The 27,890-nt window shown below is 38.9% G+C and overlaps 1 protein-coding gene and 3 long non-coding RNA genes across 5 annotated transcripts; all 4 read right to left on the minus strand.

Annotated features, from left to right (window-relative positions):
- Window positions 1-2,973: 2,973 nt before the first annotated feature.
- Window positions 2,974-27,889, minus strand: LOC149099225 (uncharacterized). 2 transcript variants are annotated; one of them, XR_016203854.1, is made up of 3 exons: window positions 4,404-4,447; window positions 3,994-4,065; window positions 2,974-3,015 (listed from the first exon to the last, which is right to left on the minus strand). It is a non-coding gene; the product is annotated as an uncharacterized LOC149099225 (long non-coding RNA). The 2 variants fall into 2 exon arrangements; XR_016203855.1 differs by lacking the exon at window positions 4,404-4,447 and adding an exon at window positions 27,714-27,889 and having other exon boundaries at window positions 2,987-3,015.
- On the minus strand, window positions 5,037-5,552 carry LOC149099226 (uncharacterized). Its single transcript, XR_016203853.1, has 2 exons — window positions 5,449-5,552; window positions 5,037-5,108 (listed from the first exon to the last, which is right to left on the minus strand). It is a non-coding gene; the product is annotated as an uncharacterized LOC149099226 (long non-coding RNA).
- On the minus strand, window positions 5,764-6,285 carry LOC149099227 (uncharacterized). Its single transcript, XR_016203856.1, has 2 exons — window positions 6,065-6,285; window positions 5,764-5,841 (listed from the first exon to the last, which is right to left on the minus strand). It is a non-coding gene; the product is annotated as an uncharacterized LOC149099227 (long non-coding RNA).
- LOC149099228 (uncharacterized) lies at window positions 23,074-26,599 on the minus strand. The gene has a single exon (XM_089278271.1). The coding sequence runs from the start codon at window positions 26,535-26,537 to the stop codon at window positions 24,471-24,473; it is 2,067 nt and encodes a 688-aa protein (XP_089134397.1). The 5' UTR covers window positions 26,538-26,599; the 3' UTR covers window positions 23,074-24,470.
- Window position 27,890: the final 1 nt, after the last annotated feature.

The raw sequence follows: 27,890 nt of genomic DNA on the forward strand, positions 1-27,890 counted from the left end.
TTCTAGTGACATGATGATAACTAAAATTTTCATGAAGTTTTAAAAAAATGTCCCCTTGCCCCCCTCTATTTTTGGTTTTTGCTTAACAATTTATCGACTTTAATGGTGTAGAAAAAACTAATTACACCATTCGAAAGGTCGTCAAAAGACCTTTCAAATGGTATATATGGTTTATGAAAATATAAAATCTGAAGCGTGAAATTTACGTTTTAATTTTTGTGATGAAGTTGCACCTAGCCCCCCAAATTTTTTGAAGTCGCAAAAAATTCTTAAAAAAAAGCATTTCAACGGATCAAAATGAAACTTACCACACATGTAGCCAAATAACCAATCATTAATTGTGTAAAGTTTCATGTCCTACACCTCAAGATTAGGGAAGATATGGTCTCTTAAGTGAAGGTCACTCATTTTTTTAAAAAAAGTTAAGTCTTATCCTCGGTTAATGTCTGATGTGACTTATATACCCTCACGGCATTTTTTTGCCAAACAAAAATTTCTCAGATCGACATAAAGGGTTAGGTAAAAGTGTTACAGTGGAGACCTTAAGGACCAAATCTAAGGCCTGCTGCTGAAATTTGGGCCTTTTTTGACGAAATCCGAGCGATTCTCCCAAGGTCGCACCTCGCCCCCAAAAATCGACTTTAACCTTAAATATCTCAACGACTTTTTAATTACGCAACCTGAAATTTTGCATGCACCTAGATAAAGATTAGTTCTCTGCGCATGGCAATTTTCAACCCAATCAGAGGTTTCAAAATATATGTTTTCGCGATTGGTGCAAGAGGTGGGCGACGTGCTACCGGAGGAACCTAATTAGGGTTAGGGTTAGGGTTAGGGTTTAGGGTTTAGGGTTGGGGTTGGGGTTGGGGTTGGGGTTGGGGTTGGGGTTAGGGTTTAGGGGTTAGGGGTTAGGGGTGGTGCACGAATGTGAACCAGGGTTACCATTTCACAGCAAATTATTTCAGTGATCCCTGTCTCTTGCACGAGAGGTTCTTAAGGAGCATGTCAAGCCCATTCAGTCAACAAGCTCAGTTTTAAGCTAAGTTGTCCAGATTTTCTGTCTGATGGCAACCGGACCAAAGTGCTCGCTCAGTAAAATGTTGCCACATTCCTTACAAAGGAACATTTGAAGTGCTATTTTCCATGGTTCTTGGCGTTTAGCAAATGGTGCCTTTAAATTCTATTGCTAAGAATAGAAAGCGCTTCGTCTCCGGAGATCGTCGTATCTTAAGTAGCAGCTCTCAGCTTTTACAACTCTTGTGACGAGAGATGAAATTGAAACAGACTTTGATAGCCATTACCGAAGCCTTAATCACACCCACTAGCGAAAGCTTAGCTCAATCCTTTTCCTTTCGATGTCGTCTTATTTCGAAACAGTGTGAACACACAACTCACCGAATCTTCCAGTACTGAGTTTGATGTCCAGCTTGAGTTTTGTAGCTCTTCGCGTCTAATCCGCACTTCAATCTGAAAGAAAAACATATAATCAAAAACTATATCTCACCATTCATCACCAAAACCAGAATTCTCCGACACTAGTGAAAATACTTCACTCAATCATTTCTCCGCCAAAGTTTCAAAAACTAATAACCTAATAACCAGCGCAATTTCTATGTTCAAGACCTCGCACTTGGCTTCTATGTTTTCCGAAAATGATCAACCGCAATTGATTTCTCGGCTCAGTAAAGTTAATGTCCTTACTCCATGTAATCAGTGATGTACTCATTTTTCTACCAAACACAAATTCAAAATCTGAAATGGACTGTTTTAAACGAGAATCAAGCAGTGGTTCTCACTCAACTCACCGGATCTCCAAGCTCCGTTCTCGTTGAACTACTGGAGGTTTGTTTTCGTCCGATGCCCGCTTTTCTCTGAGGAACAAAACAAAAGAAATGATTAATGTTAAAGGATGTGAATCAGGCGCTACTACGCACCTTGCAAATCTGTTCTTTCTTGTTATTGATCTTTTCTTTCAGAAAATTCTCTTTCCATCTTATTGACTGATGATTTCGGTTTCCTAGGTTGACGAAAAAATCTCCCTCAGTGACTTTTTTTGGAACAAATGGTGCACGAATGTGAACCAGGGTTACCATTTCACAGCAAATTATTTCAGTGATCCCTGTCTCTTGCACGAGAGGTTCTTTAGGAGTATCTCAAGCCCATTCAGTCAACAAGCTCAGTTTTAAGCTAAGTTTTCCAGATTTTCTGTCTGATGGCAGCCGGACCAAAGTGCTCGCTCAGTAAAATGTACCCACATTCCTTACAAAGGAACATTTGAAGTGCTATTTTCCATGGTTCTTGGCGTTTAGCAAATGGTGCCTTTAAATTCTATTGCTAAGAATAGCAAGCGCTTCGTCTCCGGAGATCATCGTATCTTAAGTAGCAGCTCCCAGCTTTTACAACTCTTGTGACGAGAGATGAAATTGAAAGACTTTGATAGCCATTACCGAAGCCTTAATCAGACCCACTAGCGAAAGCTTAGCTCAATCCTTTTCCTTTCGACGTCGTCTTATTTCGAAACAGTGTGAACACACAACTCACCGAATCTTCCAGTACTGAGTTTGATGTCCAGCTTGAGTTTTGTAGCTCTTCGCGTCTAATCCGCACTTCACTCTGAAAGAAAAACATAATCAAAAACTATATCTCACCATTCATCACCAAAACCAGAATTCTCCGACATTAGTGAAAATACTTCACTCAATCATTTCTCCGCCAAAGTTTCAAAAACTAATAACCTGATAAACAGCGCAATTTCTATGTTCAAGACCTCACACTTGGCTTCTATGTTTTCCGAAAATGATCAACCGCAATTGATTTCTCGGCTCAGTAAAGTTAATGTCCTTACTCCATGTAATCAGTGATGTACTCATTTTTCTACCAAACGCAAATTCAAAATCTGAAATGGACTGTTTTAAACGAGAATCAAGCAGTGGTTCTCACTCGACTCACCGGATCTTGAAGCTCCGTTCTCATTGAACTACTGGAGGTTTCTTTTCGTCCGATGCCCGCTTTTCTCTGAAGAACAAAAGAAAAGAAATGATTAATGTTAAAGGATGTGAATCAGGCGCTACTACGCACCTTGCAAATCTGTTCTTTCTCGTTATTGATCTTTTCTTTCAGAAAATTCTCTTTCAATCTTATTTTATTGACTGATGATTTCGGTTTCCTAGGTTGACGAAAAAATCTCCCTCAGTGACTTTTTTTGGAACAAATGATATAATAATCACACAGGAAGTAATTAACTTTCAATTAGTAACTGGAGCCGCCAAGTACTAATCGACTTACACCTTGAATGTTCAAGCATTTAAGTGCTGAAACATTCAAACGCCTAAGCATTTCGATGGACTGACTGAAAAGAGATTTGCCTCTATTTACCGAAAAGGATTTACTGAAACTGATTTCTTGGCTAAATAAAGTTAACGGCCGAGCTCCCTCTTATCAGCGATGCTCGCATTTTTCTGCTCAACGGAATTTGAAATCCGACATTTTTGGGCTGTTTCAAATGAAAATAAAAGGTGCACGAATGTGAACCAGGGTTACCATTTCACAGCAAATTATTTCAGTGATCCCTGTCTCTTGCACGAGAGGTTCTTTAGGAGCATGTCAAGCCCATTCAGTCAACAAGCTCAGTTTTAAGCTAAGTTGTCCAGATTTTCTGTCTGATGGCAACCGGACCAAAGTGGTCGCTCAGTAAAATGTTCCCACATTCCTTACAAAGGAACATTTGAAGTACTATTTTCCATGGTTCTTGGCGTTTAGCAAATGGTGCCTTTAAATTCTATTGCTAAGAATAGAAAGCGCTTCGTCTCCGGAGATCGTCGTATCTTAAGTAGCAGCTCCCAGCTTTTACAACTCTTGTGACGAGAGATGAAATTGAAACAGACTTTGATAGCCATTACCGAAGCCTTAATCACACCCACTAGCGAAAGCTTAGCTCAATCCTTTTCCTTTCGACGTCGTCTTATTTCGAAACAGTGTGAACACACAACTCACCGAATCTTCCAGTACTGAGTTTGATGTCCAGCTTGAGTTTTGTAGCTCTTCGCGTCTAATCCGCACTTCACTCTGAAAGAAAAACATATAATCAAAAACTATATCTCACCATTCATCACCAAAACCAGAATTCTCCGACACTAGTGAAAATACTTCACTCAATCATTTCTCCGCCAAAGTTTCAAAAACTAATAACCTAATAAACAGCGCAATTTCTATGTTCAAGACCTCACACTTGGCTTCTATGTTTTCCAAAAATGATCAACCGCAATTGATTTCTCGGCTCAGTAAAGTTAATGTCCTTACTCCATGTAATCAGTGATGTACTCATTTTTCTACCAAACGCAAATTCAAAATCTGAAATGGACTGTTTTAAACGAGAATCAAGCAGTGGTTCTCACTCAACTCACCGGATCTCCAAGCTCCATTCTCGTTGAACTACTGGAGGTTTGTTTTCGTCCGATTCCCGCTTTTCTCTGAAGAAAAAAGAAAAAAAGTGATTAATGTTAAAGGATGTGAATCACGCGCTATAAATACGCGCCTTGCAAATCTGTTCTTTCTTGTTATTGATCATCTCTTTTAGAAAATCCTGTTTGAATCTTACTTTATTGACTGTGATAATTTCGGTTTCCTAGGTTCAAGAGAAAATCTCCCTCAGTGACTTGTTTTGGAATAAATGGTGCAATAATCACACAGGAAGTGATTAGCTTTTAATTAGTTACTGGAGCCGCCAATTACTAATCGACTTACATCTTGAACGTTTAAGCATCTAAGTTCAGTTTTAAGCTAAGTTTTCCAGATTTTCTGTCTGATGGCAACCGGACCAAAGTGGTTGCTTAGTAAAATGTACCCAAATTCCTTATAAAGGACCATTTGAAGTAATATTTTTCATGGTTGTTGGCGATTTACAAATTGTCCCTTTATATTCTGTTGCTAAGAATAGGAAGTGCTTAGTCTCCGGAGATTGCCATGCGTTAATGAATTTGATGGTAGCAGCTCCCAGCTTTTGTCGTCTTATTTCGTAACAATGTGGACACACTCACCGAATCTTCCAGTAACGGGTTGGACGTCCAGCTTGAGTTTCGTAACTCTTCGCGTCTAACCCGCACTTTGCTCTGAAAGAAAAAGAAATAATGAAAAAAATCATCATTCATGACATTCATCACCAAAACCAGAATTCTCTGACACTAGTGAAAATACGTCACTCGAATAATTCTTTGCCAATGTTTCAGAAAATAACAGCCTAATAAACAGTGAACTTTCTACGCTAGGACCTCACACTTGGCCTCCCTGGTTTTGGAAAGTGATCTACCGTAATTGATTCCGCGGCGAAGCAAGAGTGCGCCCTGACTCCATTCAACAAATGTTTGCATTTTTCTGCCAAACGTAAATTAAAAATCTGACTTTCTTGAATATTTTCATGGAGAATCAAGCGGTGGTTTTCACTCAACTCACCGGACCTTCCAGCTCTGACGTCTCTGTACCACTACACGTAGGTTCTCGTCGGATCCGCACTTTTTTCTGAGAAAAATAAATACAAATAAATAAATTATGCTGTGAATCACGGGGCTTAAAGTGCAATTCTCACATTCTAGGGTATATCCCTCGCACAACACATTTCCACGTCAAACTGAACTGACACTTTGAACATTTGTTCTTTCTCTCGCTCAAATAAGATCGAAGACGAACTAGTCTCACTTAAAGCAATGTTAAAAGAAACCAAACTGCATAGATAGATAGCTTTTTAAATTTGACATTGACTTACCGCACCTTGACATTTCTCTTGTCTGCCAGAGCATCATGGTAACCAACCCCAATTGAACTAATGGCTGGCGTTTGGAACAAACCCTGTGCGTGTTTTAGACAAACATAAAAGAAGAAAGCATTAAGTCTCGTTTGATAGCAGCCAGATGTAAAAGATAAATGGTTTTCTATAATTATCAAGTACACTAAGAGGTCTTTAGAAATCTAAAGCGTTGCAAGGAAATTACAACGCGTCCCCCACATCGCCTTGTGGCGTTGCTTTTGCGGCAATCTCATCGAAGAGACATGTATTGCAAAACTCTCTTACCGGAGGCGAATCGAGGCTCATTTCGTCAGAAGTGTCAGAATATTCCCTGTTGGGCCTGTTAACGATGGCTGTAGTCAATGGCTGCAATGAGATAAAGAAAATAGGCAATGTATATTAATGACATGTAGGACTTTCTCATTTTGAAGCTGGCAGGTTTGGTCGAACAATTAAACTACGGTAGCAAACCAAAACGGCCCTCAACGTCTCATCTGTCACACCCCTACCAGTCTGTTGTGGGTCGTTCAGTGACATTAAATGTTGCATAAATAGGCAGCGCCCAGTAGAAACTTCCTAGATCATCTTGATAGCCGTAAAATGCCCACGGGCAGCTTGCAAAATCAGCCGACACCACATTCATGGTAAACAAACTTAAAAATGTGAAAATCCGGCCTATAAAATCGGTCAGTTATTTGAAACCACAAAGCGAGTACTCCGTTTTTCTTTCTTGTAGACTTCACTCATTGTTAAAAAAACAAATTTCAATGCTAATGACCGGCCTGGTTAAGCGCTTAATCCATTGAGTGTTTCTCTGTTCAAAAAGCTCCCACCTGGAATACGTGGTCGCGCTCCCGCGACATAATTCCGGGATAAGACAGTGGCGAAAGACGACTCAGTAACAAACTAAGAGAAGCTGCATGATTCCTCTTTCTTTCTGAGTGCAAGCATAACATAGCTTGCAGAAAAATGATGAAACATGAAACATGCTACATGCCGCACGACACTCTGTTGGCGCAACAGCTACTAAATGAGAATGCACTCTAAAACCGACTAAATAAGGGTGTTCGGTGTGATCGTAATTGACAGCTTCTAAGACGAAACGCCCACAAAAAGAACATCTGCTTTAAATAAATCGATCTTCAGAAGGGTAAACAACGTTGAAATCTCCTCCAAAAGAAATTACTAAAAGGCGGAACACCACATACATGACTTTCTTTGGTGGTTTGTTTCGTTAAAAAGTAATAAATAAAAACAGCAAGAAAGGCAAGCACTGAAGAGCCCTGCCAGTTAATCGTGCCGGTTAATTGCACTATAACACCCACACAAGGTCGAATTCCGGGCGCCACTAACTAATCTTAAAAAAACATCTGTGTTGTAAATCTTCAAACATGCGCTGCGTAACTCTGTTGTTCTTTAAAAGACAGCAGAGATCCTATAGACAAACTTGACAGCTTCCAGATAGTCTGCTGGCAGCTGGTTTTTTCTCTTAGGATCACTTAGACCAGTGCTTGGTCATCGCGGACACAAAAGGGCAGTATGAAGGCGAGACGAGAAAACACCGTCTGCGGACTCTTTTTAACTTTTCAAACCCTCCGTCAGCCCAACAATGGAGTACCTGATTAGTCAATATGTGCCCTATGACAGATAGCTGACAGGAGGGAAAATAAAGTGTCATAAGTTTGGCGCGAAGCATAACAAAAAGAGTCTCGAGCGAGCATGCGATAGCGTATCATCCTGTTTGAGTTGACTAGCTTACACGACTCCAACAGTTCGTGACATTTGTACATTTGCCGTTGTCTTCGGTAACTCAACCTTTTTTGTCTCTTCACTCCTATTCATGAAGGGGACTTCATGTCGTATAAAGACCGTGCTATGGCAACATTTTTAGAGGTCATAGGTCTGCTTGATTTCCGCTGTTATCTGCATGTCGAGTTTGCACCTCTATAATTGCCATGTGTTTATGCATTTTTGAGGCTCATTTCTATTGTAAGACATGTTTTTAAGTCTCCAAGTATTCGCTTTCGAAGGAAAAAATATGAGATTTACAGTGAAAATGTTGCTTACGTGCATTCTATATTGTGACGCTGGGCCCGGCTGTGATTAGAACTGTTTGCAAGTACAGTAGGTAGATTCTTACCACAGAAAATTTGTCCTCGTACGTTTTTCTTAGGAGACGCCGTAGCCTTACTTCAAGTAAGCTATACGTTCCTCTGGAGACATTCGTATATTTCTTGGACCTATACCTGATCGAGCTCATGTTTCTCGAGCCTGATGTATAGGTTTAGTCCTCCTTTTGTTCGTTCTGACACGACATGATTCAAATGTAGTTGTTTATGGGCAACTCTTGATTGTTTTTGCCTTCGGCTTAAATAAACCTCACATCAATTTGATGACTAATAAAATATATATATAAAAAACATTGTAATCATGTTTAAAGTAGGACAGTGTTTAACTAAACAAGTAATCAACACTTTTTACTATTCCCTTGTTTACCACGTAAATTTACCTTGCTAACCACGTAAATCATCGAGACTTGTGTGTACCCATATGTACTCATATGTACTCATATGTACTCGTGAGGTGTTTTAGACTCGGCTTTTCTGGTTTTTTTTTACCTCTATTAGGTGGCAAACACCTCGTGCGCGACTACTATCCATTTCCCCGAGGGTGGCCGTTTAATAGGGGTTGAAGTGTACATGAAAGATTTTAAAGACATTTCTTGTCACATAGATATCCAAAGGAAACATTTTGATAGGAAGAGTGAGAGTTTGTAAGTGAGTGTAAAGAACAGAACAGAGATAACTCTTTTTCATCCACAGTACAGTGAACGAATTGTCAAACTAATTCCTGCTTGCCGACAAAGAGTGAAATGGAATGATATAACTCTTGCAAACAGATTTCAGATCACAAGTATTTCATATCTTGTTCTGCCCGTATCAAATCACTCAGAACTCAATACATACATACTCAATTTTTTGGCAGACACACTACTGTCTTTATTACCTGGAACTTATTAAGCGAGATTAAACATCCCATGGAACATCAGATGACTTATCACAACTATCGAGCAACTTATAAGCTACATAAAACTGATTACCTTAAGTTTTACTCTGTCGTCTGACGAATTTGTTGAGAAGAGGCAACTTGATCTGAAACGTACGATGAATTTCACAAAGTATAACAAACATTTTCCATAGTCATTTTATAAGAGCAACAGACCACACTTTTAATGGGTTTATAGGCGGTAATAACCCACTTAAAAACTTTCCTCATGTTCTCCCAAATAATAATAATAATCGAATATTTCCTCAGGATAACCCTTCAGTATAAAGTACTGTTATCAACGGGGTCCTGCTAAGAATTAAAAACTAATAAACAAGAATTATTAAGATATATAAAATAAGATACATATTAAAAACCGTTAAAAATACAATAGAAATTACAAGTAATAATCGTCTAAGGCTTTCCTAAATAAAACTCTAGAATTAATGTTTCTTAAACTTAAAGGCAATAAATTAAAAATCGAGGCACCTAAAAAATAAAAGCTACGGCGTACAAAATCCAGTCTGACTTTTGGCATAAGTGCGTTCATATTACCCCTGTAAAGCCATAGAGAGGTAGTGTGCTCTACTGCTTAAATAACTCACGGCTAGGTCTTACCACTTACGCACACTAGTACGGAATTGTAAAATGTACTTACCACGGTTCCAAGCCGGTTAGACGTTAGCTCAGTCACTTTTCATCTAAAATAAGCCCCTGTTTTACCGTTCGGCTGAGCAGAACAGTCAAGGCCACAACGCCAAATGAAGAAACCATTGGAGGGTAAGTCTAGTGCCAGCAGCCGCAGTAATTTCAGCTCCAATAGCATATACAATGGTATAGACTCACAAATGATGGACATAGCATGTGGGGTTCCACAGGCGTCTGTTCTTGACCCACCTCTATTTTTGACTTACATAAACGACATAACTGCTTCAAGTTAAGTGTTTTCTTTCACATTATTTGCTGATCACACAAACATATTCTATAACAGTACAAGTTTGAATCAGTTACTCTTAATGACTAATAATGAGCTAGCACAGCTTTCGGTTTTGCTTCAAAGCAAATAAATTATGTTGAAATATTTCTAAAACAATATATATTCTCAAATAGGAAAAATGTTAAGAATGAAGACCATCAATCTTAAGATAGATGAACGCATCATAAACAGAGCTAGCGAATGCAAGTTTGTAGGTTCAATTAAAGTTGAAAACCTAACATGGAAACCTCACATCAATTTTATAACTAAAAAAATATATAAAAAAACATTGTAATCATGTTTAAAGTAGGACAATGTTTAACTAAAAAAGTAATCAACACTTTATACTACTCCCTTGTTTACCCATATGTCCACAATTGTAATATTAGTTGGGCCAACAATTATCGTACAAGATTGTCTAGAATTGTGACACTTCAAAAAGGAGCGGTTAGGAATGTAAGCTTAAAGATTAAGTATGGAGGGAGTCCAGTTAATACCTAGGAATATCTCTTTTTACGTTTAAATTTCATAACAATCAGTTTCCTAAAAATATGACAAATCTTTTCCCAGCTAATTCCCAAATACGTAGTTATAATACACAGCATGCAGATGACCACGTAAACCATCGAGACTTAGACAATACTCATTGGCCTACCAAAGGTCCAAAAACATGGAACAGAATAGATAGCAAAATATGTTAAATCTAATCATTACATTTATCTAAGAAAAAGATGAAAAGTAATATAATTGACAAAACAGCAGTGGCGAACTATCCCTGTAATAAAAATGCATATTAATTTTCTTGCTTCTTTGTTTACTTTCACGAGAATTTTGGATAACAATAATGGCAGATGAGAAGATTTCAAAATTGGCATAAGCTCTATTTCTCATCATTAAGTCTATTATAATGACGTGAAAACCTAGCTAAGTTGCAGTTGACCTCAATTTTAAAGGGATCTATAACTACAACCAATTTTTTTGCTTTTTTGTAGACTCCATCACTATGTAATTTAGCAGTGACTCTAAAATAAGATAAACAATGCATTAGTGATGGAAGGAATAAAATGAAATGAATTGACAGTGAAAATGAAATGCATGATTGCAAAGCTGACACTTAAAGGAATTGACGGACTACCAAACTCGCTATGTCCAGACATAGTTAGGATTGTTTTTAACCAACAAGCAGAAGGTTTTTATAAGAAGGGAAAGTAGCGTCCAGGGACCGCTTAATCCCTTACTAATTAATATAACTACTGAAAAAGCAATAACAAAATAATCAAGTTCGTGCCAATCATTCAACTACAAACTTCTAGGGATAGACAAGAAAATCGGCACAGATTCATTAAGGATATTTATGTAGTAGAAATAAAAGTTAAGGTGGCTCAAAACAGTTTCCAGCAATTAGATTATGATGGGTCATTATAACCACTCTATCACTTGATGCTATCTCATAACCACCTGAAAGTTTTCAAACATTTAAGTTTTTTGATACCATGATTGTAGCATCAAGTGATAAGGAGTGGTTATAACGACCCATCAAAATCTAAACGCTAAGTTTCCAGCACTCAGATTTTCATGGGTCCTTAAAACCACTCTTAATCACTTGATGTTACAATCATGGTATCAAACAACTGCCCAACCATTGGTCAAACATGTTCTTATCATTGTCGTGACACAATAGACTACCATAGAAACAGTTTCACCTGCTAAAAACACCCTTAATTACAACTTTAGGAGCCCTTAATTCAAAAACAGCAGGATAACATTTTTTCATACTATCAATATTTCAAAAGCATGATAAGACGCAATATTTAGCATGCTCATCAAATAATCAAATGATCAGGTGATAAAGAGTGGTTAATCCGGAAACTGGAAACTGTTTTGAGCCACCTTTAAGCCCCTCTTGGTCCGTGCCTGTGTATTGGTTATTTCACAGATACCCCAAACTACCCAGCAGCAATCCACCTCTTAGACAACCTCCAGGATCATCAGAGGCATTCCCCTATCCGCCACCTAGGGGACGCGCCGTATAGGCCAGAGGGAGGCCCACAGTATCAAATTACCTACCTGACCACATCAAAATCTCAAAAAAACTTTAATTAAATATGATAAAGAAAGAGCGCAATGCCTCTGAAACTCTAAGCAGTTCACACGGGCCTCTGTCGGTATGAAATCAATCAGAGCTTGGAGAAAATAGCTCCACTTTAACTAAGTTAATTGAAGGCGGTTTTACCCGACAAAAACGAAACTAATCATCAAAAGAAAACTGAGAGAGCAAAGGCTTTTTATGTAATGTACCAGGCCGAGTAGCTACTCAACTCTACGCACCTCAGAGAAAAATCCAGCCACCGCCACTGAGTCCCGATGGTGGCGAATTGACGTCTGGCCAGCAGATGATATATGCCTCGATCTAGACACTGGCACAGGAGAGAGAACCAACATGAATGACATCAGACCATCATGATATGGGGTCAATTAACTTCGTTCACCATTGACCGAGAAAATTGAACTTGAGGTGATATTTTTATTTTGGGCTTTGGAACCTGGGAAATCGCGGAAGATTCGGTTGCCAGGTTACATCGGTAGTAGTTATTTCGTTCCCAGGATAGCTCGGTAGATAGGGTCGCAGAGACTTGTTGGATTTTAGCACGGTTTTACCCGAATTAAATCCCACAAGTCCTTGCAACCCTTTGGAATATCTACCGAGAGACCCTGGGTACTAAGGATATCTGATATATATTTGTGCGTTGACCACTGGACCGATGTATCAGAGGCTCAAGAAAACTGTGCATGTGTTTCTTCGCACAAGTGAGTAATGAACTGAAGTGAAAAACGTTTTACGTCGTTGGCGTCGGAAGGTAAGCTGTTGCTTTGTTTTATTATATCCAACGAAGCGATTTTTGATGATGTTCGGCATTAGTATTTCCTCCTGTCTGCTCATCACTTAGTTTTTGACATTCGACAACGAGTGAGTTAAACATGAGGATTTTGGTATTGTTTTGGGCATGAGGTCATCTTGAGATCTGTTTTGCCTATTTGTTGAAACTTCTGGCATAAAATCCCTGTGTTATTTGTGTGCAACAAACTATAGGCAGTGTTGGAGTGCTTTCAATACAATGATAGCATGTTTTTGTCAGCAACGACGGGCACATGAAAACTTGTGTGTTATGTTTCACAGAATGCTTTGCCATCATGTTACAGTAGACAAAAATTGAAATGAAACCATTCAAACTGGACTTTTTCACTACCACTTTATAAATTGCCGCTTAACTACTATTGGCAAATAATCATAACTCGTGGCAGAAAAAGGTGAACCACCAACATTGAGATTTGTAGAAAGGTTACATTCAAAAATGCTGTCAGTACTTAAATGAACACTCTTTTTCTTGCTAAATTTCGCAGGTAAAGTTACTCTTCTGGCTGGAATAAAAGTTAACCACTGAAGGTATTTTAAGTTTGCACTGGTCAACTGAGAATTGCAACACCATCTCTTGTCCTAGTTTTTGGAAATGAGTAGCAATACCTTTGCTGCTTGTTGACTGGTGCTAATCCATTACAGGTTAGATGGGGAACATTTGGGGGTCTGGGTGCGGCGAAAAATTAACACCGCATCACTGCAAGATGAAACACCATCACCACAGCATATATTTTCAAAGAAATAAGCTACGTATTTCAGTCCTGAGTTCTTGGTCAAACAAGAAACTACAGTACACTGTATAGTAATGAACACAAACATCACACATCCTGTTTGAAGCTGTGAAAACTTAAACTCACCAGAAATTTTACACCTGGAGATGCCAGATACAATGATCAGCTTCCTGTAAGGTTGGGCCACATGAAGCGAGGGCAGTTGCAATCTTGGCAAGTTGATCTGCACTGAAGATGGAGGTCCAGTAGCTCTGATCGTGAGAGTAGATGACAAGTAGCTCCTCTCCAGCATTCACCTCTCGTGTTGTTTTAATCCAGATCTCATCATTCCATTTAGAAAACTCGCAATTGACTCTTTGGGCTATTATTTTTGAAAATTTAGCTTTTGCAAGTGATAGTGGAAAGCTACCATCGTTGCAGAAAATTCCCAAACCTAGTTCGAAGGGGTTTTGTTTACCATCTACAGAAAGAATTTTGTCTTTGAAAGTCATTTCAATTACATAGTCACCATCCAAGTGTGACTCTCTGAGGTTGGCAGTAGGAGCATAGGCACACACGTATCTGTCTCTGGGGATTTTATGGAGGGTGAACAAACCTAGACCAGTGTCCACTCCACCCACCCCAACCACTAGACTAGGTCGGACTTGAAGGAATGCCTCGCCAGTTTTAACCACTTCAAAATTCTTTTCTGGATGGCCTGACCTGTAAATATTAATTGACAAAGTGTAAGGACCTATTTACTTGTTGGAAGGTTGGTCATAGCACTTGGATCATTAAAACACCCCCACCTGAATTAAAAAGTCTAAAGAATTGTTTGTATACTGAGAAAACACAAATGGCTCTCTTAAATTCCTTCACATTAGACAGTGATAACATCAGGTCAACAACTATTATGTTACGTTACGATTATTTTCTCCAGGAAAAGTTCATCTTCAGTTCAAGTGCACAAGGCCAGCCTTCTTCATTTCCTTCTGCAACTCATTAATAATTCATCAATTTGAAACAATGGAAATCATAACTGTGACTGTGTCTGGATATCAGATCTTATTTAGCATAGATTCTTACGAGTGTATTTCTTGTATTAGTTTTGGTTTTGATTGAAGAGATATATCAAACACTTGAGGCTGTATTTTATCACGTTTCCAAACATTCCAAAGTTCATCATAAATACTCCACTACACATCATGTTCTCAACTCTGTTCTTGGTGTTTGGAAATGTGATAAAAACTGTTTCTCATGTGTTACAGAATGGTTTTTCAATACTGATTTTAATTTTTGGCATTCGGCATTTGAACAACCAGGTCTGTTATATTTATCTAGTACCTTGTAATCTCGTTGTAAATTCCAAACTGGGTTCTTTCTTGGGTAAATGCTGAGTTTGGTGCTCATGAGCTTGTGCTCGGGTAGTTTGGTTAGAACAAATCTGTTTGGTAGTTTTTCTCTCATGCCAAGGTAGGAATGCACTGGACTTGTTATAAGGATATCCTTTCCGCTGCAAATTCCTAGTTGTCTCAAGGTTAAAATGCTTCAAGATGTGGTCAGCACTGTTATCTGAATTGCACCCATAAATGAAATTTTTAGAGGCACCGCACCAGATTGGACCCATTTTTTTCTCTTTTGCCACTCCCTGTAGACCGAGTAGTAGCTTGTCTTGGCAGTATCTTGTGAAAACATGGCAAAAACCAGTTACAACAAGGAATGCATTGAGTGATAACAAGAAAGGACTCATTGTAGTTGCATTACATACTGGAAATGGTGACATTAGCCTCTTGCGTAGCTCTGATTGAGTACTGACTAGCTGTTCAACAAACTCAAGGAATCTTGTCTCCATCTCATCAGAAGGTGGTGTCGTATACTTGAACCAAAATTCCTTTAACGGGCGGCCATAGTAATCGTGAGGGAGATCTATTCCCTCCGCCGGAATTTCTTCACACAGATCAGCTGTTCCTTGCAGAACAAACAAGCGCAGGAAAAGATGAACTGCACAGAGGCTTATGTGACCCATTCTTTTTAAATAAACATGTTTTAAATCATCTGTTTTCACAAAATGGATTGCTGCCAACTCCAGTGCATCTATTCCAAAACGACGGGTGAAAACTGCATTCTCTAGGGGTTTGTCAGAATCAATATTAATGTTCATAACCAAACCATCACCATCACAGTGGGATAACATATTTTTTCGGAAAGTTCTGGACCTCCATCATCACACACCACAGATCTGTATGGACTTGTATTGTTGTAAGCTTCATAGATGTTGCTGGGCACATCACACGTATGGTGTATTCTTGCTGGTAAATTAACTATGGCTGACCGTACTTCAGCACTAACGAAATGGCTCATTGGCTCGTTCACATAATTTAGCAATGGGAACTTGGAAACTGAATTGAAAACTGCAATCTGGTCATGGAGATTAGATGATGATGCTCCAAGTTCATCTATTCCATCAAGAATATCTAAAATAGAACTGTAGTTTGGCCTTCCACGAGAACGCTGCTGAGGAACATCTGGCATGCTTTCACTATGGTGTTGGGCTATGCATTCTGTAAGAAATCCACCTATGGCATAAGCCTGCCCTGTGGCAAGTTGATACCTCTGCTGCAAGGCTTGATGTAATTTTCCAATAACCTAACAGGTAATAGTCATAATATTTAATTCACTGCTTGTGTTTTGTGTAGTTTGAGGTTATTCAAACTCAAAAGAGGAGGCCAAACTATATAAACAGAAAACCTCACTGCAAAGTTACAAAAATCAAATCAAATCTCTGACTTATCCTGGGTTAGCTTAATCGGGTTTTGAACAACATGACCTGGGAGCTCCCCTTTTAGGCTTGGCTAAATCTGTATATTATGTAATAAGGAACAATCAAAATACAGCAGACAAACTTTGCTATTATCTGCATGTGAGCCAAGTGGCTCATCAGGCTGGCGCTTATCTAGGGTTTTAGTGACAGTTTCAGTTCTGAATTTGTAAAATTATTGTAAGGCACATCGGGTGTGAGCTAATAAGCCCTGTAATAATTTTAATTATATGTTAAATATACTATTGTTTTAAATTATCGTGCATAAATTAAGTACTCAGATCCAGCCATTTCAGCAAGGTAGTTCAAAGCTTATGGAACAATGGCGGAAGGTATTCTAGGTTATAACATGTAAATGTTGATAAATTCCTAGAATCTGTGAAGATGGCTGATGATGGACAATTTCAATATAAATGTTTTGGGATATAATACTGATGAGCTGCTGTAAACTTTGATTAATCTGTGGTGAAGTGGAATTGCCCATAATACCTTTGTCATTGTTTTATATGCCTTTATGGGAGAATTACCAATTAGGGTTCCATGAGATTAAGTAGCAATTTACAAAAGAACCAACCAATGTCTTAACAGGATGATACAAATGTTATTTTAACACACTGTGATTCTGAAAAGTTTTTTACCTGTATTGCCATGTCAGGATTGTCCTCAATAGAGAGAAGTTCTGTCACATCATCATTGTCAAACTGAATGATTGAATTGGGTGCCATGGTGGTATTAAAATCACAATTTTCCAGATATGTCATGTAAATGGCTGCTTTAAGTGATGGATCTTTAATAGGTGCCAAATGCTCCTTCAAATATTTGAATTCTTTGTTTTCTGCAAAGTTTACCTGAGGGACTGATTCACTTTCCAAGGCAGCTGGTGGTGTATGTGGAGATTCCTTTGAGATTGAAAGTTTATAAGCATCTTGGAGGTTTCATTTTATCTCGCTAGCCAACATGTAATAATAAATCATGACAGCTTATATACCCAGACTCTGGTATTCTGTACATGCCTTGAGTTTGAATTGTAATAACCTATTAGTAGTTGTTTTACTCCATTATGTCAAAGAATTAAGAACACCAGAAGTTTGAGTAACAAGTGGACAAAAACTTTGTACCAAGATTATTTGCATCATATTGCAAACTTCTGTGTGACTATTTTGAATATCTTCTCAAAAGAAATCATTTCTTACAACACCAAATGTCAAAAACAAAGTTCGAAGTTCATAAGAAACACTTGAAAGTACTGGTGAAATAAAACTGACAATGAAATTTTACCTGTGATTGCACTATTTCTCTGAACTTCAAAATTCATTTTCTCCAGTTCCTTTGGAAAACTGTTTTTGGTGTTATTTCAGGCAATTATGTATATCTTTAGCTTTAAGAAAATGCAAAAAGGATCTTAATATACTTAACATTGTATTGGTACAAGATTTTTGTCCACAAAAGTCTGAAATTGCTCAATTTCCTATCGGATTTCGTCTTAAAAAATTCAACATTGCACATCAACTCAGTTGATTAATATGCAAGGTTACCTTAGAACATTTGATCTTTTTCTGAACCCTGCGTTTCCTCTTTTTCACTCTGCTAGTTCTTGCTCTATCTGCAGTCCAAGAAAGTTGGCAAGACCATAATCAATATTTAAGGCCTTTTAAGTTATTATGTGTTCAAGAAAATATCAGTTCCATAGCCTTCCCAGAGTATTTTTTTGCTTAAGCCCTGTAAATTACAGTTTCCCCCACACTTACTATGACAAATGTTTAGGTTTGAACCCCCCCTCAAGTGCATAGATATTTTCTGAAGCTGCAGGATACGAGTAATCTGTACAAGTGCCACTTATTGTTTTGTAACAGCTCATAGGCTCATTGTGTTCACTGAAATATAACTCATTAAATTCATTGAAAAGTCATTAAAAATGTATTGTTTTCTTAACATACCTGATGTATCCATTGGGATTGGAGACATTTCTTGTGGTGTAGTTGTACTTACTAAAAAAGAAACCATTTGGGAACAGTTGGACTCAACTGGCTAATCAGCATACCTGCTTTTTAAATTAAGTAAGCAGTGTGCATAGCTTAATGAAACAAGTCAATATTCCTCAGAAGCAGAATTAAGTTAAAGGGTATTCCAAGAGCTCAGAGTATCTGAATTAAATGAAGTGAATGAAGAAAAAATGTTTTACCCCCAGGCCCCCTTTTTACTTGTTCTCACACTAAGCTCTCTTGGGAACTATGTGTCAAAAAGTGACATGAATATTTAACCCTTTACCCTCTAAGAGTGCAAATGGGCACACAAGGTCATAACTTCTATGAATAAGGTCAAGGTCATAAATTCTATGAATTTTTGCCATGAAAATTGTCTTGTGAAGATCTGCTCATTGAAGTCATAAAATTTTGACCCCCTCCCATCCAAGACATGTTTGACCACCCCCAGAAGTTTTTAGTTCCTTTTTCAGGATGCAAATGGAATGCAAGGCTTGTTTCATATCAAGCTATGCATTAAGAGCTGCTACATAAGCTATAGTTTAGTGGTATACCTAATATAGTAGAAGATTGACACATTTTTGAAGTCATTCATTTTCACATTTTAAAGCAATTTCTCTTAAAATGTCTACCTTCTTCATAGCTGCTGATGTCAATTCTTAAATAAGCTGATTAGTGGCTTTCAAATGGCATATTGTACACAGGCAGAGTGTCTTTATTTGCTGATTTGGGAAAACTGCCGTTCGCCTGAGGGGTAAAGGGTTAACTTATCACAATGGGCAGGCATTAGCCTACATTTGTTTTTGCGAAAACTCAGAGCTGCATTTAAAATTACCTGTTGGGTTGGTGGGCTGATCATTGGCTCAGGCTCCTGGGGAGAGGAATGAAAAATTTTCAAATTGTGGGTAAATTCAGGGGCAGATCCAGGATTTTTCGTAGAAGGGGGTGCACCACTAAGGAATGGCATAACTGACTGGTGAGGTACACAAATTTTAAAAGCAAATACAGAGAAGGCTTCATCACAGGGGGGATGCACACTCCCTCCACCCTTTCCCTAGATCTGCCCTTGACATTATTCAACTGTCACAGTATGAGCTAAATTCCCTTTTCATACCAACCTGTTGTGTCGGTCTCTTGTGTCTTGTTAATTGCAGATGGCACTGGTACCTCCCTGGAGGGTACTTCACTAGCTGGTAGCATATCCGTATCTAAATATGAAATGAATAAAAAAATTCTAATTTGTATGGACAAGCATTAGTATACATAAACTCAAGAATGCATTAATCAAAATTACCTGGTGGGCTGGATGGCTGGTCAGTGATTAGAGAATCTGGAAAGAGGAATTAGTAAGACTTTTCAACTGGGGATAAATTATGCGTCTGGTCCCTAATTAAAAAGGTACTCTGGAGAGAAGTCAAGCAGAATATTCAATGGCTATTTAAACGTACCCGGGATCTCACATTCCGATGAGCTCACTTGAATTTTAATTTTGCCAATTGTGTCACGAACTTTTCCAATAAGTTCCTGGGCATCGTCCGAAAGCGTAGGCGCCATGGACTTAACCTGTCTTCAAAGAACAACAAATTCTTAGAACAAAGTCTTCGGCAATCGAACGTAGTCGTCCATTGTCAAAGGAAACTTTTTTAAAGTCAGTCTTTTTAGTGCAACCGTTGGTTTTTTACCCACGTCTCAGCCAATAGGATCACGGCAAATTGTTTTTTCAAATTTTTCAACCAATCACGGAAAGAACTTGGCAACGGAAGTCTGCGTGAAGTCCTAGTCGTGATTAAAACAAATTAAATAGGACAAATCTAGATCACAAATAAATATCTACATTCATTTCCTATATAGAAATACGGATAAAAGCCTGCTTCATATTTTTTAAATAATACGTAAGTTTAAGTTACTGTGAAACTCAGACAACTGTGAAAAAAAAACGAAAACGTTCTTCCGACCAGAGGAATTTGAAAACACCGGCTTTTCCCTCTAGTCTGGACGGAAAATATTTGAAAACGGAGCTTTTTGACAACTATGACATCACCACAATGTGAGTTTCTCTCCGGAGTCTTCCTCAAACACAAATCCAGACTTTTCAGTTGTTACGTTTTCAAAATTCCTCCGGTCGGAAGAACGTTTTCGAAAATTGCAAATAGTTGTCTTTTATGCTGTAATTAACTAGTCTTTTTGCGATTGGAATTCTGTAATTTTTATTAGTGTAAGTGTCCCCAATTAGCTTACTGTTTTACAGTGAGCTAGAATTTTGACACGTTAATAAAGTTATTTATTTATTTCAAACTTTAATGCGTTTTCAGAGTGAGGGCTCCGTTTTGTGCCAATGACAGCATTTTTATTCTTTTGCTAAGAATTGTGTATTTAGGTAGCCCTTTACATAAGCCTTGTTGGCTTCTCTAGGCTTCCTTGCCTATAATATACAGTGATGGGAAATTTTTATATTTATAAATGGCAAAAAATAAGCAATAAACAAAATTTTGGAATTTTTCCGACGTAGTGTGGACGGTGCCTAATGCCCTTACCACACTAATGCGGTTTAGTATGAAAACGCATAATTTTTTGATGCGTTTTCACCTATCGTCCCCACTAAAACGCCCGAAAACGCTCATGAAAACGGAGGCTTTCGGAAACGGTTTTCAAAGTGGAGCATTTTGAAAATGTTTCGTTTGTAGTGTGGACATCTGGAAACGAAAGCTTTTGAAAACGGTGACGAAAAAAGCATCATATTCTAAAGAACTGGTTCATGCTTAGCGCACGTGTATCGAGTTTTGGATGCATGCGGGAAGTTTCGAGGGCATGAAAGAAGCATAAGAGCTGCTCGAGGCGATAGTCGAGAGCAACTCTGGCCTCTTGAGTGCTCTACAAACTTCCCAAGTGAACCCATAACTCGATATACGCACAGCTAAAAGCATAAACCAATTCTTCTATAACATGGCGACAAAAACTTGGGCGCTAAAATATGCTTTATCTGTGATTGACTACAAGGTTCTCACAACACATGGTGAAGGAAAACAAAGGTTATTAGGATGTTAACACGCCACAATCAGTTGAGCAACAGTTGAACAAAAAGGCTTATTGTCATAGGGAAATTCGCTTTTCCGAATTAATTATAATAAAATACAGGCAAACAAAGTCAAAAATACTCAATGAAGATGTAGACAAAGAAAGTCAAAATACTCAACTTTAAGTAAACATCTTAGCTTGGCAAAAGTCAAAGGCTCGAAGTAGGGTTTGGATTGTTCAGAATAATCTTGACATTTCCGAAACTTAAACAAAGGGAACTTGCACCAAACTCGACGAAAACTGTACATGTCATGTTTTATACGCACGGCCATACGTATATAGAGATTTTGTTCATGATGGCTCAATAGGAATTAAGTAGGACAAGCGCACTCTGTTACAATGCAACATTTTAGAAAACAGCCCTGTGAAAATATACGCGCTGATTGGTTAATAATCGTGTTTCTATTAAGCAATTAGATTATGAGTTTCGAGAATATACAAATTAAAGCTTATAGAGCTGGTGGCTATCACCCTGTCCCGAGTTTTTAAATACAGTCCAACCTCCACCAACGACCACCTCCTTACAACGGCCACCTCTCTACAGCGGCCATTTTGTTTCGTCCCGGCGGACGGCCCATAAATTTACTCTTCACCTCTCTACAACGGTCACCTCTTCATAACGGCAACGGCCACTAATTGCCAAAATAACCTCTCCACAACGGCCAGTTAATCAACGACTGACGAATGGTGTATACAAAAACCCATTTTATATTGTAAGTCGTCAGGAACCTTGATCCGTACCGCGCATCGTTGGTCTCTGTTTCTGTTTGGTTTTTGTTTTTTTGACATATTTTGACTGTTTTAGGTATTTCGATGCTAATATAAGCATTGTGTTTAATATACAAATGTTGTAGCCCCCGTAAAAACAGGTACCATCACACCCCTACCACCCCATAACGGCCCCTTACCCCAAGGTAGCCGTTGTAGAGAGGTTTGACTGTTACATGGATTGTCTAATTTTTCACGACCTCTTCGAAACATTTTTATCCGAGAACGATTTTTGTACGATCACTCCTTATTCGAAAATGTTCTGTAAATTTTCGCTAGAATTAAATATGGCAAAACACAGACACGTTTTTATAACGCTTCGGGTCCAGAAACCGTTTTTTAGAGGTCGTGAAAAATTTGGCGTTTTGAAATGGCACGAAGTTCACAAGTTTTCTCGAGCTTCGGAGGTTCAGAATTTTGCTTTAAAATATAGGGATATATATAAGTGCGTTCTCTCTGATTGGCTCAAAAAGCTTTGCTTCACCTGAACATAAAACATAAACTGAAAGGCATGTTTTATGTCAAAGTCGAACAGTGTGGTCGCGTATGGACTAAGTAGTCATGTTAGAACCCACGCAAAGATAAACAAGATGATACTATGGATGTATCGAGCAAAACATAAGCACGAAAGAGTCTTCACGTCAAATTGGTAATATTCGAGAAAAAAGAACTAAGGACTTTCCTTGTTAGATCAAGGGGAAAAAAACCGGTCACGGAAAGTGGAACGCCCAAATCTCAAATGGGATGTCACAATGATATCCACTTGACCACTAAACCACTGAAATCTTAGCGTGGCAATACGCTGTAGAGGGAAAGTCGTGTTTTTAGGATTTAAGAGAAACCCAAGTACACGCAGTTATGCGTCTACTTTAATTTACAGAAAACAGGGAAAAGTCATTTTTAAACTTTGTTACTGTCTACTTAATTGGAAAAAGGGATAAGAATCTTAAAAGGTTTTGTGAGTGATCAGCCCCACGAAAAACTTCAATCAAGACAAGCGCAATTGAGTGCAACCAAAACTATTTATTTGCGATCAACAATCTAACAATGTAATCAGCCTTCACTGGTCATGTTCTGTCTTATAAACGTCACATGTTTGACTTGCTAACTTCACAGTAAAACTCTGGAAAAAAGACAAATACATTTTCTTGTAATTGAGCTATAAAGAAAACTCTTTTCATCTGTTCTGTTCTGTTCTATCTTATATGACCAAAAAAAGAACATTAACCTGACTGGCTTCATAGAGCCTCAAAGAAACTGTGAAATCACAAAAATTTTAGATCACTGCGCTAAACAAACACTCTGTAGTATTTGCCAATCTAAACGTAACAGGAACTATATAAACTCATATATACTAGGCTGACTTGGACAACGCTTACTCTTACTGGGGATTGAAATCGCGAAAATTTTAAATTACTGCACTTAACAAACAGTCTGTAGTATTTGCCGATCTAAACGCAACAGGAACCAAATAAAACTATATGCAAGGCTGACTTGGACAACGCTTACCCTTACTGGGGGATTGAAAACACGAAAATTTTAAATTACTGCACTTAACACTCTGTTATATTTGCCACTCTAAATGCAACAGGAACCAAATAAAACTATATATACAAGGCTGACTTGGACAACGCTTACTCTTACTGGGGGATTGCTACCCATTTCTTAGTCTTAAAAGTTAGTCCTTGACCAACACAATCAAAACAATATAGCGACTCCAAATTCCCCGAAACGATTCCCTAATAAATCGAACATTAAACAAATACGTCTTTGACCCAAACACCACAATGGATGCGATTGGTTTTCAGAAAGCAAGCACCATCTAAAAGAATGTATGTTGGTCAAGGGTTCACTAGCTATGTTATTTGCTGTACAAATTGCCTCTTAAACTCCTAAACACGACATACTGTTTTGGAAATACTTTGCCCGACTCAAGGACAACGTTTTCTCCCATTATCCAAATCGTTTTTCAGCGTAAAATGTATAGTACATTGTATCTCGAAGGTCAAATGCAACAGAATTGTCCCTTTTTTTGTCTGCCTAAGACAACTGTCCTTGAGGAATTTATAGCCTTGAAGACAGCTGATGATATTTTGACGTGGACGCACGTATACCGGAAAATCTTACTGAGACTTCCAATAACTGCAGTGAGTTTTACCTTATATCTGTCGTCTTCATGTTTTATGCTGAACAGAACAACCACTGAGCATCCTAGCAATACTTCAATCTTTCTATGATCTAGGGACATTTTCATATTCTGAAAGGCTGACAATTTTGTTGCACTTAAACTTAAAAGATTGCGAGGCCGTCTATTGTTATTAAATAAACGTTATCAAAGAGCTGGATCTAAGTGAGGCGTTTCAGTATCGTGAGGTGTTTCAGTGTCGATGTCCGAGCGTGTTACTTTTTTATCATAGACCACAGTCGTTTCTTTGGTGTTTGAAGCTCGTAAGTTCCGTCGAGTCGATGGAAAACGACATCTACGGGGTAGATCAGAGAGCTTGCCTTTTCCTCCCACACATCGGTCCCTGCTTGGAATTCGAAATAGGTTGGGCGCGTTTCGACTTCTTTAAACCAAGCTAGTCGAGCGGACCTCCCGTCCGCTGTGTATTTAAGAACCTTGGCTAAGAACACGGTGGGATTTTCCTGAGTTGCGTCGCAAGACACGAGAGCGCACATTTCTCCCGGGGAGGGCAAATCCTCTGTTTCCTGATCACTGTCATCTTTTGGGGAACATGGAGCTGGAGCTTCGTCCAGGATAAAATTGACAGCGGACCTATTCAGGTAGCTTAATGCTTGTGATCTGCGTTCAGACTCAGTGCGTCGATCATAAATATTTATCTGCGTTCTCAAACTGTGCTTGCAAACACGTGCTAGGGACTCGGCTAGCCTTACATCAGAACTTTCTGGAGAAGAACGGAAGTGTTCCACGAGGGCGTGCCTCATTTTGTTGATGGCACAAGGAAAACCTAGGTGTTCTTGAAAAATGAGCGACAGGTAGTGTGAAAAGGAACTAGACGTCTTGAATTGAGTGCCGCACTTGTTGACAAAGAAGTAGTCATGCTTGTCTTCAGACAGGAGACGCAGTCTCGAGACGCCCTTGTACTCTTTGAGGTGGAAGATGACAAACTGATACTCGGCAGTGTCAAATCGAACAACATTAAGACCGTATTTTGGCGTGGTTTTATAACAATGCTCTATTAGCCAGACAGGTCCCTCGCTCGAAAAGATTATTGCATTGTCTCCCTCTGGAAAACTCCTGGCGAATTTGTGAATTTCTTGCTCTGCTGGTTCTTTTGTTGACAGACGTAGGGTCCTCAGTTCTTTGGCTCGGCCAGGGTTCACAGCGAAAAGAAGGAGCATCGTGAAATTCATGTGTAACCTTGCTCTAACCACTCCAGAGGCCTCCTCGTACCTACAGTGGAGGTTTCGAACGACTTCCTGAAACTGCGGCCATAGTAGTTTCACAGATGGCATGCTCTTTGTAAGACGCTGTGCCTTTTCCAGTTGATTCCGCACTAAGCGAAGATCAGAGATGCTTTCCACGTGCTCGTAGTTTCTTCGACTCTGGTCTGCATGGATAAACTTTGCCGTTATTATCAGACTGTGAAGATACCGAGAAGCCGTAGAGTTCTGAACACGTCGGTCTTCCTTGAGGTAATTCACGAATCTCTCCACTGAGGTCAAGTCATCAATGAGAGACAAGGCGGGTTTCAGTTTTAAGTTGGTCTCGCAGTGAGCCAAGAATGTTACTAGCCTCTCCACGTGTTTCTGCCATGTGCTTTCTGCCATTCTCGGCGACCGCCTTCTGTGATTGAACTCGGCAAGATAAAACGCTTTCATCTCGCGAACCGAAGCTATGACATCTTGGAATGCAGAAATATTGAGTTTTCGTTTCTTTAACATCAGAGTGATTTCACTATCATCTTGCTGAAGGCAGTCTTCGCCATTAGATTCGTCGGAACTGTCCAAGTTAGATGAGTCTTCCTCCATTGATTGGAAGTCAGCGTTGTTGCATTCATCTTCGCTTGAGCTTTCCTCCCAGGGCGTGGCCTCGTTAATCGAGGAGCTCTTGGTGGCGGTCTCACCAGTTTGCAAGATATGGTCAATGGAGAAATTGGAAGTTGTTGCTACTGGACTTCTTTGATTAATGCCACTGTCGTAAGATAGAGCTGATGATTTGGAACTAGTCTCTCGACTGAAACGCTTCTCGACTTTGGAGAAAGCACTATAGCCCGCACCAATGCGCTTTGTACTTAGCTGCCTTTCATTTTGCATGCACGATTCGTGATAAGCTTGGAGAATGTTCACGTCTTGTTTAGATATAAGTGAAATTACCCTAAAATTAGCTAACTGAGGCCTTGCTCTTTTAACATTGTCCTGAATGTCCCCAGAGCAGTGGACAAGAGTCAATCCTAAGCTTCGCATGCAGGATTTAATCGTTTTTCTTGGAACGCCAGTAAACATTTTGTCGCATACTTCAATGAAAGCGTGATTTGTCCGTCCTTGGTCATCAGAAACTGGGAAAAGGGAGTCATCATATTCTTCATCACCACCAGTAAGCGAGGAACTTTTGTCTATCTAATAATAACCAAGAAAAACAAATTAACAATAGCACTTTACAGTAAGAGTTGTTCTAATGCTTAGGCTCAAGAGTAAAGAACATCCTATTTCTCTTCACATCACCTTGTCAAGCAGGTGAAAAATAATCTACAACTAGTAACACGGATGTAGACAGATTTATATATTGAACACTGGTGCATGAATGTGTACCAGGGTTATCATTTTAGAACAAATTATTTCAGTGATCCGTCTCTTGCACGAGAGGTTCTTTAGGAGTATCTCAAGCCCATTCAGTCAACAAGCTCAGTTTTAAGCTAAGTTTTCCAGATTTTCTGTCTGATGGCAACCGGATCAAAGTGGTCGCTTAGTAAAATGTACCCACATTCCTTACAAAGGAACATTTGAAGTACTATTTTCCATGGTTCTTGGCGTTTAGCAAATGGTGCCTTTAAATTCTATTGCTAAGAATAGAAAGCGCTTCGTCTCCGAAGATCGTCGTATCTTAAGTAGCAGCTCCCAGCTTTTACAACTCTTGTGATGAGAGATGAAATTGAAACAGACTTTGATAGCCATTACTGAAGCCTTAATCAGACCCACTAGCAAAAGCTTAGCTCAATCCTTTTCCTTTCAACGTCGTCTTATTTCGAAACAGTGTAAACACACAACTCACCAAATCTTCCAGTACTGGGTTTGATGTCCAGCTTGAGTTTTGTAGCTCTTCGCGTCTAATCCGCACTTCAATCTGAAAGAAAAACATATAATCAAAAACTATATCTCACCATTCATCACCAAAACCAGAATTCTCCAACACTAGTGAAAATACTTCACTCAATCATTTCTCCGCCAAAGTTTCAAAAACTAATAACCTAATAAACAGCGCAATTTCTATGTTCAAGACCTCACACTTGGCTTCTATGTTTTCCGAAAATGATCAACCGCAATTGATTTCTCGGCTCAGTTAAGTTAATGTCCTTACTCCATGTAATCAGTGATGTACTCATTTTTCTACCAAACGCAAATTCAAAATCTGAAATGGACTGTTTTAAACGAGAATCAAGCAGTGGTTCTCACTCAACTCACCGGATCTCCAAGCTCCGTTCTCGTTGAACTACTGGAGGTTTGTTTTCGTCCGATGCCCGCTTTTCTCTGAAGAACAAAAGAAAAGAAATGATTAATGTTAAAGGATGTGAATTAGGCGCTACTACGCACCTTGCAAATCTGTTCTTTCTTGTTATTGATCTTTTCTTTCAGAAAATT

This window comes from Orbicella faveolata, unplaced genomic scaffold, assembly GCF_042242905.1.
Source record: "Orbicella faveolata isolate gen_17 unplaced genomic scaffold, um_ofav_v1 contig_46, whole genome shotgun sequence".
NCBI classification, from domain to species: Eukaryota; Metazoa; Cnidaria; class Anthozoa; order Scleractinia; family Merulinidae; genus Orbicella; species Orbicella faveolata.